This window comes from Armigeres subalbatus, chromosome 3 (genome assembly GCF_024139115.2).
Source record: "Armigeres subalbatus isolate Guangzhou_Male chromosome 3, GZ_Asu_2, whole genome shotgun sequence".
NCBI classification, from domain to species: domain Eukaryota; kingdom Metazoa; phylum Arthropoda; class Insecta; order Diptera; family Culicidae; genus Armigeres; species Armigeres subalbatus.
In genome coordinates this window covers 10901203-10914663 of record NC_085141.1, presented here as the reverse complement: position 1 = coordinate 10914663, position 13461 = coordinate 10901203, and the positions used below count along the sequence as shown (strand labels likewise).

At 41.3% G+C, this 13461-nt stretch overlaps 1 protein-coding gene across 12 annotated transcripts in view; it reads right to left on the bottom strand.

Annotated features, from left to right (window-relative positions):
• The window catches only part of LOC134220025 (myotubularin-related protein 3), a 136446-nt gene that overhangs the window by 28359 nt on the left and 94626 nt on the right, over positions 1-13461 (bottom strand). For 8 of the 12 annotated variants that reach the window (XM_062698957.1, XM_062698955.1, XM_062698956.1 and 5 more), the window contains 6 exons: positions 6174-6297; positions 5914-6103; positions 5047-5847; positions 4600-4981; positions 4136-4536; positions 3536-4080 (listed from right to left, as the gene is read on the bottom strand). In XM_062698957.1, the coding sequence (XP_062554941.1) occupies positions 3536-4080; positions 4136-4536; positions 4600-4981; positions 5047-5847; positions 5914-6103; positions 6174-6297 (2443 nt within the window). Of the gene's footprint in view, positions 1-3535; positions 4081-4135; positions 4537-4599; positions 4982-5046; positions 5848-5913; positions 6104-6173; positions 6298-7649; positions 7907-13461 lie in introns of those variants that run through there. The other 4 variants (XM_062698961.1, XM_062698962.1, XM_062698965.1 and 1 more) reach the window with 2 other exon arrangements.

The following is a 13461-nucleotide window of genomic DNA, read 5'->3' as shown; positions in this document are numbered from 1 at the left end:
CCTCTGGAAAGGAGGCTTCCGAGCCTCTGGAAAGGAGGCTTCCGAGCATCTTGAAAGGAGGCTTCCGAGCCTCTTGAAAGCAGGCTTCCGAGGCTCTTGAAAGGAGTCTTCCGAGCCTCTTCAAAGGAGGCTTCCGAGCCTCTTGAAAGGAGGCTTCCGAGCCTCTTGAAAGCCGGCTCCCGAGGCTCTTGAAAGGAGTCTTCCGAGCCTCTTCAAAGGAGGCTTCCGAGCCTCTTGAAAGGAGGCTTCCAAGCCTCTTGAAAGGAGGCTTCCGAGCCTCTTGAAAGGAGGCTTCCGAGCCTTTTGAAAGGAGGCTTCCGAGCCTCTTGAAAGGAGGCTTCCGAGCCCCTGGAAAAATGTATTTCGAAGAAACGAGGCTTCCGAGCAGGAGGTTTCTGAGCTTATTGGCAGGAGCTTTCCTAGCTTCTTTATAGGAGGCTTACGAGTTGCATCGAAAGGAGCCTTTTGAAAAGAGGCTTCCAAGCTTCTTGCAACGCAGCTACTGAGCCTTAAGGGAAAAAAGCTTTCATGTCTCTCAGTTGGAGGCTTCCGAACCTTTAGATTTTACTAATTAATGATTTGAGTGTATTACTTCTACGTGAAGTTAAACGATTTACAATGATATGGAAATGCTAATATCATCTTCCAAACTTAGACGTACATGTTCATGATAGAATTAGAGGCTAAAGTATAGAATTGATAGTTCCATTAGTATACGGCAAGCATGAAGAATGTTTTTATAGAAGTCGATTTGAAAGTGAGCGGAGGGCATACACTGCTCTGCTTGGGGTAGACAGAATTCAAAAGTCTTTGAACAACTTTATTTTTTATTTCCTAATTAAAGTGATTTTTAAATTAAAAATAAAGTTTATCACTACTCTCTTCGAACTACTGACACCCATCCATATTATGTACAATACAAAGTTTCGGAATAAGAAAGCTTAATTTTTTTTCAATAAGTTTTCATTGGAATAGTAAGACATCCGCCATTATGCATTTTTGTTCGAGGTACCCCCTGGGGCCAGTGAAGGTACCCCCAGGGGTACATGTACCCCAGGTTGAGAACCGTTGATCTAAAGCACTTCTCCTGTTCATCGTTACCATGTGATAGAATCAAGATGTTAGCAACGAATGACCAGAGATTGTTAGGTTGTCTGCCTGGAATGGAACATAATTGCTCATACTCGACCACGGTAGTCAAAAGTCTCCAGACAAAACTCAAGATAATATCAATCAAGCATCATCTTTAGAAATCCACAAGCTGTAACGAAATGCGGTGAGCTTTTTCTTGGAGATTTCCATAGTCTCAGAAACCTCCCGAAGCGTAGGTGGCATGTTGCTTTCCATCATCACTACCGAGAAGAGCTCTAGAATAGACATTAAAGAATTCTGGCCATCATTTTTATTGTACTTTGGACAAGGCCGGATAGTTCTTCAAATAAAAATGGTGTCATTGGGCATTCTTTTTGGAATTCATGTACAAATGGCTGCCGATGCTACAAAAAAGTCAGTCTAATCCTTTTGAATTTCATCTGATAAAAAAATCGATGTAAGCGAAAATGTACATTTTGGCTCGAACGTCAAATACTTCGTACACGTTCACACAAAAATTGTTTGTTGACAAAATTAGCTGTTTTCAGACGTTACGTTAGCATTAAAAATAATAAACCATGTTATTACATGTTTTACAGTAGAACAAATGTACATATATCTAATATTATTATCTATATCTATATCTTCTATATTATATATATATATATATATATATATATATATATATATATATATATATATATATATATATATATATATATATATATATATATATATATATATATATATATATATATATATATATTATATATATGTACATAAAAATTAATTTCTGTCTGTCTGAACCTTATAGACTCGGGACCTACTGAACCGATCGGCGTGAAAATTTGTATGCAGGGGTTTTTGGGGCCGGTGAAGGTTCTTAAGATGGTTCGAGACCCCTCCCCGCTTTGGAAAGAGGAATCCCAAACACATAAAACACCAATTTCTTCATAACTCGAGATTTTATCAGAGAATATATTAATTTTAGGCGAAACGAAATTCGTCTGGTCTGCTAGTGATATAATAAAATGAATACTTTGTGACATTTCTATCCCGATTTTTTGTAAAGTTTCAAGAAATTTCCGACTTTTTCCGCATTACCCGCATAGTCTTTCGAATATTTCCCGATTTCCCGATCTGGATTTTAAAAACATGTGATTATTTGCTTCTCTTTCACTGTTTTAAAATAAATATTTAATTTGCATACAACGATCTCCTTGAGTTGAGAGAACTTTGCAATTCAGCAAGCAAAACAGAGTATAACCGAATAATAATAATTGGAAGTTATTCCTTTTTCCAAAACCTATATTATAAAACAAAATAATGCGTACTTCTCATTCGGAATTGGTGCATCTGAGTAAGGGACATTGGAAACGGGAATAGGAATACAACCAACGTAGATATCCTTCCCATAGCAACGTCATTGGAAGTTTGGATATTTATAAATGTAACTTTATGGCAAATAGCATTTTCATGATTTTTGTCCTGAACCCAGAGAATTTGCCGTTTTATCATGTTGACTTTCTCTCGTTTTCCGCGTTCGGTGGCCATTAAGTAGTTAATTGAGTTGCAGAAGTATGTGCGGAAGGAGCACAGTCATTTGGACAGTACTTTGTTAATGACTAGTTGAAATTACTTACATCATCGATTAAACGATAGTTCAAGTGGGGTTCTGAACGAGATAGGAGAATTTGGGTAAGAATTATTGCGACAATCGATAAACTACAGACAAGCAACATTATTATGATACGCATGTTATCCTACAGGACCAACAACAGTCAGCAACAGTCGAGCCGTTTCGGATATCTCTTCTGAATCTTGAACGTTATTTGTTTGTGAATGTTTCTTTATTATAGTATAAATTGCCATTGGTTAGATATTCATTATAACACGAACTTTATAATTTGTCTGCATCCTGGAAGATGATAATTACCACTCACTCACATTGCATAACAATAAAAAGCAAATCCAGAAGATTATATACTTTGTATATATGTGTACTCACTGTCTGTACCGTACAAATAACGTAGGAACCATCGTTGATAAGAATGTTTATAATATCATGGATAATAAAGCGAAATAAATCTCCTTTCTTCGAAGCGCAACCATCTACATACACAACACCAACCAACCGATCTCGCTTTCTAAAGGACCTGCTCATACGGAACACTTCCTTATCAAGCGCTTCTCCAGAGAGGTCAGAAAGCCATCAGCCGGCGTCACAGTTTTCTCTGCGCACAAAGCGCAAGCACCGTGCATCGCTAAACCAGGAAGTAAGCCTTGCTAGTCGACAGTCCGACCGTCCGAAGCCACCCATTAAGATTCGAACCGGTGCATCGGAGTCGGATAAAATTGATAACCTGTTCCACACATTGGTCACACTATCAGATGTGTCTTCGCAGAAAGTGTTTGATAAACTTGAAAACACTATTTAAATTACCGCTCAAGTCTACACTCTCCATCATGTCGGCCGAACCCAACCCGTTCACATCGGTGGCAGGAATGGGCTTTGCGATCCGCAGCCCTACTCGTTGCCCGTCGACCACATCCGTCGCCTCCAGGTAGCTCTCGATTTTGACGATCCTCGATGTATTTTCGTCAATGTCGTTCATCAGGTGCCTGTGCTGGGGCGGCGGTGTACTCGACTGAGGAGCTATGGCCACGGTCGGCTGTTCAGGAACAATTGGTTTGAAGTTATAACTATCACTATTTCCATTAATAAAAAGACTAGACACAGTAGTGCTGCTATCGGTGGCCGTCGCCATCGGAGTCGGCCCCCGCTTCGTGTTTTTGATGTTGTTCTCCAGCTCCTCGTCGGACTGGTTAAGCTCCTGAGTAAGACTTTGTAGCTTTTGAGTGGTGTGCTGGATCATGGCCAGTGAGCTGGTATTATGATCGATCAAATCGGGCGACACTTCCCGATCTGATGACATATTGGAATCGATCGAGTTCTCCTGAGAGAGGCTTAGAGATCCAGCGAGAATACTGTGGAAAATAATGTTAGAGAGCATTCCGCGACAAAAGATAGTTTCATATTTACCTGGAATCGACAGTCATGTTTGGATCACTTGACCTTCTGGTCAAGCCACCAGCGTTCACTCCAGTCATTAAATCTCCGTATGAGCGAGTTTTTGTCATTGAACCGTTCAGTTCTTGGCCTGCCAACGTATCGCCGTTGGCCGGATAATCGGCCGATCCTTGATTGCCACCCCAACTTCCCAAATAAACTTCAGTCCACAGTCTCAAATCTCTTACACTATGTGCAGGCCACAAAACCCGTTCCCGATTCGGCACGTATAGGTGATTCTTGTACATCGGTCCCGAAAGGAAAGGCCACACCGAAAAAGTACGATCCGGTACGGTATTCTCCAGGCGTTCCTTTACAGTGTTGCATAGGAACGTACCAAACAGGCAAGAATGTGAGTGTTGTGCCAATTTAATCTGAGGAAGAATAACATTTGTATTAATTTTCCGTGACGTAGATCGCGATGCTGTGAAACCTACCAGGTAACCCATATCGAATTCAAAACTACACGGGAACTGTCGATGGATTTGGTGGACACAGTCTAGCCATTGTAGAAACACCGGACAACGTTCGTTAGTTTCGTCGGATCCGGGACCATGTCCAAGCCGATCAGAGAACTTATGCCCAAAACTGAGCCATTCCCGTTCGACCAATACCCGGAAGCCTTCGATCGTGCGATAGTACGGATCAAGACAAAGTTGAGCTGTGGCTACGATTTGAGGTGTACGATCCCAACCGTCGGAGCAGTGCACCAATACTGGCCGCCCGTTACGTTCAATCGCGTGGCATACGACCATTGACGCAGCCAGAAGCCCGGACATGTGCTGTAGCCACGCGGTGCGCTCCAGTAAACTCAACCAACTGTAACGAATATGAGTTTAATAAATACAATTCACCGGATGATGTTCCGTTTTCGAAATACTTACTTTGGTATATCCGGCTGCGACGCACAAAGCTGTCGCAGCGTATGGAAACTTTTCCTAATCACATGAATATTGCCAAGACTCATGAACTGGATCTCAGCACTTGGGTAGTACTCGGGACATTCGCAGCCACCACCACGTGCGCGATTCGTTACTGCCGAAGCGTACGATCGCGCATCAACGATCAAAATCTTCTTGGGTTCCTCCATCTCTACTTCCTCGTGACTGCCTTCCGGGCTCGGAGGGCTGCTTTCGCTAGACGCTGTTGAGTTGAGACGAGTTCTGGAGTCTTGTGTTCCACGGTCAAATGCACACGCGTCTGAGAGAGCTTTCAGCAGTTGTTCATCCTTGGAGTTTCTCCAGCCAAGCCAACCGACTTCCGGCTGACTGCAGCGGGCGATAACGGCCCCAGTGCGCTCATGCCTCCACACTACCGCAGGAATTCGTCTGGAACTTCGAAAGCTCGCGACATTCTGTAGGGTATCGTCTGATATACAGGCTGGAACGAGCAGCAGTCTTGGGTACGAAGGACACAGTTTGAATTCTGCATTAGCATGACTTATTCGCCAAGCTCCCTGCAGGTCAAACTGTAGGCGTTCTACTTCTTTCCGGAAGTCGTCGTCGTAATTACCGACCCGCTGTAGCCGACCGTACCATTCGTTATCCTGGTTGAGCGTTGGCAGCTCCGAAGCCCACGCGTGGAATGGAAAGGCAAACAGTGATTCGAGCGTCTCCGGAACGCCAATCGATAAGGATATCCGTCGCTGCCACTCGGAGCATTGTTCCGACGTTGAAAATGAGCATCTGGTGTAAAAGATTGGGTTAGTTGTTGGTTGGAGGGGGAATCAGGTCGGAATGTGTAGGACTCACTTTACTGTACTAGCGTCTTTGCAGTTGGCTGTCAGGTGAAACAGATCACGGATCTGCGTAGACTCGATCAATCCTAGAGGTACGGACGTTTCTGCCCCGGTAGTGTTCTTCAGCAGGAACAAACGATAGTTGGACAGTGCTAGAATGCCGTCATCCGTTTGACCGAGATATTTGACGGATTCGCCGGGTACTGATGTTTTGGGTTTTGAATGCGATAAATATTCACAGATTCATAGAAATAATGGTTTAAAAGTACTTACATTCGTTGAATCGGACGGTGAGCTTTTCCTCCTCTTTTTCGAGTACTGGTTTGGGGAAAAGCTCAGCCGCCTTCACCATGCACATAGATGATTGAGGTGATCCATCGCCTGAGCCTTCCATGTTCTGAAAATAGTGGAGAGAAAAATACAATTGATTAGTTCGTTACCCTTTTCATGTAGAAATAGAAGAGTGCAGACTGTGAGCAATCATGTTATCAACCGAAAGTGCAATCCAGTTTTGCGTCTATGGTAGTCGAGTTGATAAAACGCTTGCGTTAGTTACAACAAACAACATGTAATCCAATAACTATTGATTGGAGTACATTTCTCGTCTATGAACAGAAAAACAATTTTATTGCATCCTGTTACTAACTAACTATATTACTATCATAATCCATCCACGGATTATTTAGCAAACAAAACAGCCGGTGCAGTCCAGATGAGCGAGAAAATTTCCACTTGTCCTAGTCTGGAGCCTTGATAAGAGCCGGTTAAATATACAGACACGGTGTTCGAGGATTTGAACATCTGTTCTGCTCTAAACTATGACAGGCGATAATCCTTGATCAAGTGATGACCAGTCCGATCCAAACCAAACATCTAAACATACAGAGTCACGTTTGAGTTCTTTAGTCCCTTGTTCGCACGAAGTAAGTCACGTACACACATACGCACTATTATCACATTTGAGTGCAGCAAAGCCATTCTCAGCTGACGAGGGTGTTGCCAAGTGCACATGCGTGCACTGAGATTAGGCTGGACAATTATTTGCTGGCTAAAGCTCAGACGTTGTGTGACGTACAGTGGAACATCTGCTCTGAACTGGGTATTTATTTTTTACACTTCAATTGATATTGACACTTCTTCTGCTAAATGAAACAATATGAAATTATGAAAAAAGCTTTGAAATGCAATTCTACGAATAATTGGGTACAACTATCTCAAAAATCTGCAAAATAATTGAATTTTGTATTAAATTGTAGCAAAAAGTTTTGAAAAAGAAAAAAATCTAAATCATTTCACAAACCTGGCATCTATTTGCCAGGCCACGTGAAAATGGTGTTATCTTGTAGAATAAATAAAATTGTTAGAAGGTCAAGCAAATACAAACTGTACAGAATTAGAATCATTCTGCTTTTCACTTTATTGACTGGTCCAAATAAAGCCATCAATAGATGTTAGATTCCATGAATGCAAATAGAAACATCGCAAGTGTCATTCCTAACACTGAAAACTGAAGAAAGCCAATAATCACTAACAACTTGAGTTGATAACCGCTTTTGCAGTAGCTGTCGGCTTATCAATCGCTTTAGAATATTTCGGTTATGTTGGCAATATTTTACGTTTCATCGAGAAGGTTTGGTTTTCCCAGTTGTTGATTCAGGATTTTTGAATCAGAATCCGACTAATCGACTAATCAGCAAATCACATTAATGGTTGATAACTACTCATCACTTTTACATATATGATATTTACTTTTCTCTTCGAGTTGATTTTGCGTCGTCCATCATTAGCACTGTTGGAACTGGAAAGCAACAAAAAACGAAGTCCCATCTTTGTGTTAAAAACTGGAGAGTCTCTTCTTGAAAAATGACAGACACTAATAGCTTGCGATATCACAGCAAAATTTGTACAAGCAACTGAAGTTGTCCTCGAACACGATTTTATTCAGAATATTCAAGACGTTGCAACTAGATTCCGATCCGATCTCTTCGAGGGTTGTAACGCGTTTGAGTCGGATGCGGCTGGACGGGTAGTACAAATAACTTTATCAGCCTAAGCGGCAGCAAATGAGTAAATTGAAACCATCGTCGGATTCAGACGAGGAGGAATTGTGAGCAGACAGGCGGCAAGCCGGCAGCAATAAACAATGTTCTACCATCCTGTGCGGTACGTGGCGCTTGGTGGGTACACCTACCCGAGTAAAGCCTAGTAATGGAAGTAAATTGTAATTTTGTTTTGGTGTTAGCTGTTTTGAAATCTGAGTCAGCATTTTAGAGGTACTTTCCAATGCATAATTAAGAATTGAATTCTGAATAGTTTGACACATCATGAATGACGGATTACTTTATCATTATTTTACTGGTAGCTGAAATAATTTCAGATTTGAAATCTATCGGCTGACGAAATTAGATTGAGTAATCAAACAATGTTATCTTACAAAAGCAAATAAAATTTTAAATTTGCACTCAAGCATTACTCGGGTGGTGCCCATACTTACATAGTACTTACATACTGTTCTACCAAGCAGTAATGCTCTCCCTTCACGTTATTCATCTACCAAATCCAACACTCGTCAGACGATTTGTGCACGTGAGACAAGGCGTACTATCAATTGTTATAGAACTTACTTTTCAAAACAATTTTTAAATTTTTGTTTGAACAGACTTCTCCGTAATTGATATTTTGATTGGTAGCGTAAACAGAAAGCGCTAAAGAACAACAAAACAGGTAAGTAGCAGAATCATTAAGGGATATGGCTACAGACGGCAATTAAATGTGGAAAAGAAAAGCAAAACGATTAAAAGAATAATTGATTGTGCTTTTATTTCCATTTCATATTAGGTAATCAGAAGTTGTTTACCCGTTTACGCTGTTTTTTTTTGGCTCTGTCACAATGTTGTTGTTATTGAGTGATATGGTTTAAAATTATTTTCATAAGTTCTGGGAATTTTGCATTTGACACGTAAATTTGTTTACTAAAGGGTGTTCTGACATGAAAGTTTAACATAGCTGGCGCTCGCCACATGTTTCCATGACGATGACAAAAAGGTGACCAAATAGTAACTTTCAGTTGCAGAAAAGTTACCAAATAGGTATTTTTTGTGTGAAGTTTACTAACAGGTAGTGGCCTTGCCTACAAATTGCATTGTCATTGTTTCGATGTAATTCGTAGATTAGATACTCGTGATACTCGTGTTTTTCTTTTGAAATCCTTATCTAAAATGCTATCAGTAATCAAGAAAAGATAAAAATAACAAAGGCATGAGGATCACGATTTCTGGCCACGCCCATCTTTAACTTAACATAATTAGGGAGAATGTGGAACTTAGCAACCATCAATGTGGAGAATAGGCCACCGACTTAGCAACACCCTCATAAGCACCAAGGAGTTGGATATTGAGGAAGTTATTTGTTGGGTCAGTCAGGCGTCAGGGGAACAGGTAGTGAGTATTACAGGTTACAGTTACAGTTGTCACACAAAATAACGTACATAATTTAAATAACGATTTTGAAGCAAGTTCTACAGCATTGTGGTAATAACATTTAATATTAGTTTTCCGTAAAACTGCAGCTTTTATGGAAATGTCATTCCCGTAACGCTGGGCAGACACCTTTACGTGTTGTGTTACGGAGTAAGATCTATGTACTCTTGTTTTTACTATCCTTGTTATACTTATAAGTGATAGTCGGAAGAAACACGCAAGTTCTACCAGAAGCTCAACGCATCCCGCAAAGGCTTCGTGCCGCGAGCCGAAATGTGCCGGGATAAGGATGGGAGCATCTTGATGGACGAACGTGTGGTGATCGAAAGGTGGAAGCAGCACTACGAGGAACATCTGAATGGCGCTGAGAGTACAGGCAGTGAAAGTCAAGGCAGCGGAGGAGATGACTACGTCAGTTCAGCGGACGATGGAAGCCAACCAGCTCCCACCTTGAGGGAAGTTAAGGATGCCATTCAACAGCTAAAGACCAATAAAGCAGCTGGTAAGGATGGTATCGGAGCTGAGCTCATCAAGATGGGCCCGGAAAAGCTGGCCACTTGCCTGCACAAACTAATAGTCAGAATCTGGGAAACCGAACAGCTACCGGAGGAGTGGAAGGAAGGGGTTATATGCCCCATCTACAAGAAAGGCGACAAACTGGAGTGTGAGAACTTTCGAGCGATCACCATCCTTAATGCCGCCTTCAAAGTGATATCCCAGATCATCTTCCATCGTCTGTCACCATTAGTGAACGAGTTCGTGGGCTTCGTTGACGGCCGCTCGACAACGGACCAGATCTTTACTGTACGGCAAATCCTTCAAAAATGCCGGGAATACCAGGTCCCAACGCACCATCTGTTCGTTGATTTCAAGGCGGCATACGACAGTATAGACCGCGTAGAGCTATGGAAAATTATGGACGAGAACAGCTTCCCTGGGAAGCTTACCAGACTGATCAAAACAACGGTGGATGGTGTGCAAAACTGTGTGAAGATTTCGGGCGAACACTCCAGTTCGTTCGAATCGCGCCGGGGACTAAGACAAGGTGATGCACTTTCGTGCCTGCTGTTCAACATTGCGCTAGAAGGTGTCATGCGGAGAGCCGGGTGTAACAGCCGGGGTACGATTTTCAACAGATCCAGTCAATTTATTTGCTTCGCGGATGACTGTACACCCGCCTGTACACCCGCCTGAAACGTTGAGCAACAAAAGTTTAACTGGTGGTGAATGCGTCAAAGACAAAGTACATGCTTGTGGGCGGAACCGAGCGCGACAGGGCCCGCCTGCGAAGCAGTGTTACGATAGACGGGGATACCTTCGAGGTGGTCGAGGAATTCGTCTACCTCGGATCCTTGCTAACGGCTGACAACAACGTTAGTCGTGAAATACGAAGGCGCATCATCTGTGGAAGTCGGGCCTACTACGGGCTCCAGAAGAAACTGCGGTCGAAAAAGATTCGCCACCGCACCAAATGTGTCATGTACAAGACGCTTATAAGACCGGTTGTCCTCTACGGACATCAAACATGGACAATGCTCGAGGAGGACTTGCAAGCACTCGGAGTATTCGAGAGACGGGTGCTTAGGACCACCTTTGGCGGTGTGCAAGATGACGGTGTGTGGCGGCGAAGAATGAACCATGAGCTCGCCCCACTCTACGGCGAACCCAGTATCCAGAAGGTAGCTAAAGCTGGAAGGGTACGATGGGCAGGACATGTTGCAAGAATGCCGGACAGCACCACTGCAAAAATGGTGTTCGTTTCCGATCCGGCAGGTACGAGACGGCGTGGAGCGCAGCGAGTGAGATGGGCAGACCAGGTGCAAAACGACTTGGCGAGCGTGGGGCGTATCCGAGGGTGGAGAGATGCGGCCTCGAACCGTGTATTCTGGCGTCAAATTGTTGATTCAGTGTTATCTGTTTAGATGTAAACTAAATAAATGAATGAACGTTTTCTAAATGTTCCGGGAAAGAATAGCTAGAATTTTAAATTTGTTTTAAAAATAAAAATGTGTAGAATGTAGTTGTAGGTGCTTTGAGGTACTTCTAAATCTTGTGCAATTCTCCAGAGAGATTCGAAAATCCTTAGTTATTTAAAAATTAGGAAGAATTTCATCAGTTATTCCTTCAGAAATTTCTTCGAAAAAAAAATATCCAAAAAATTTCCGAAAAACTCTACAGAAATTACTTTGAAAGTTCCCTTATTTAAACCATACGTTATTTCTTAAGGAATTATTTCTAAAATTGTTGCAGGAGTTCTCTCGAAATGAATTCAAATTTGATGAAATTTTTGAAGAACTTTCCGAACGAAAGTGGTGGACTAACTACCGTAGAAATTTCTTAAGGCATTATGGAAAAACAACTCATGAAAGCATCTCCAATGCAATTCCCGAAAGAACTCATGAATGAGTTTTCGAAGGAACTCCTGATGAAGTTCCCAAAGGATTCCCATAGATATTTTTATAAAAATTTCCGAAGGAATTCCTGAAGAAATGTCCGAAGGAACTCGAGAATGAATTTGAGAAGGAACTACTGATGGAGCCTTTGGAGTTTCCAAAGGATTTCGAAATATTTTTTTTATAGAAATAATAATACAATAATACAATAAAACAAAGGAATTTCTGATTTCCGAAGGAGTTCCGAAAAGAATTTCCGAATGAATTTCTTATAGGAATCCCGAAATATATTGCTAAAGAAGTTTTCGAACGATTTCTCAAAAAAAAAAATCGAAAGGCTCAAAAAAAAAAGTTAAAAAATTTCAGGAATTTCCGAAGTTGTCCCTAAATGAATTTGCAAAGGAATTCCCGAAGCAATTACTGCAGAAATATTTTAGTAAACAACGGGATTTCCAAAGAAACTTGCAAAGGAATTCCTGAAGAAATTTTGGGGGAATGTCCAAAGGAATTCTTGGAAAAGTTTATGAAAGTCGGATATTTCTTCAGGAGTTTCATAGCTAATTCATTCAGGACCCTTGCATTTTTATTATTTTGATAATTCATTTGGAGTTTTCTAAGAAAGAATTGTTAAAGGAATTCACGACGGAACTGCGTAAATGTAAATACGCGATTTTCGATTTTAAGGAACCGAGAATATCGCAACTGGAAGAGATAATCCGCAACAAATTCGACTTTTTTCTAAGAATTCAATCGGAAGGACGGAATCACCTTTGAGAAACATGCTAGTTATTTGGTTATTAGGCATTGCTAAAATTAGTGGAAAACGAAAACAAAAGTTATTGATAGGAAATCAATAGTTACATGATTGTTTTCAATAGTTAAACTCAATTCCGAATTTTCAAAACGACTTATCTGCTTTTGTAAACGAAGATTACAAAATGATGAGCCGTTGTCTATCTACACCTGATAATAGGCTAGTGCCAATGTGTATGTGCTATAGTTATATGCGAGAAAGATCCAGCATCGGGTATCTTGTCAAGGCGGGCGTATTTGGAATCTGATGGAAGAAACTGACACTATTCAGAAAACTTCAAGACTGGAATAATGCTCCGAAACCGAGTGATAAACGTGAAGAATACCAATCCTAGATAAGAATCTTCCACACAACCCGGGTATCTTCAGCTGTTCTATACTACGGCGGAATTAAATCGGTTCTAGATTGAAGTCTACGAAAAGCGACAAGGAGTACAGCGACTGGATCTGATATTTCAGGTGGATGAAGGAACTGGAGCTTTTTTAGAGTACGTTTGGACCATACTTATAGATGTGCTATGCTACGTTGGTGATTATGATTCGATCAGACGTCGAACGTCAAAGCCGTTGGAGTTCGTTAAGTATAACATGATTTCCTATTCCTTTTTAATATTATGTATTATTCGCTTATTTTGTTTTATAGCTTTTATCATGTGTAAACATTTTATTTTATGGAAGGCGGTGCCTAAAGTACCTATGAAATTCTTCATGGCTAAGAGAGAGGATTTCGAGAATCGTATCGGCCCATGCAAATTATTCGACGTGAATTTCCCCCTTCTTTTCCAGTACTTTATGAGTTGGAGCATATCATAAGCGCTCATTGCTCATATAATTCACAATTTTGATCCCAGCAGTGGAGTGTTTTCAGTGTCTTGC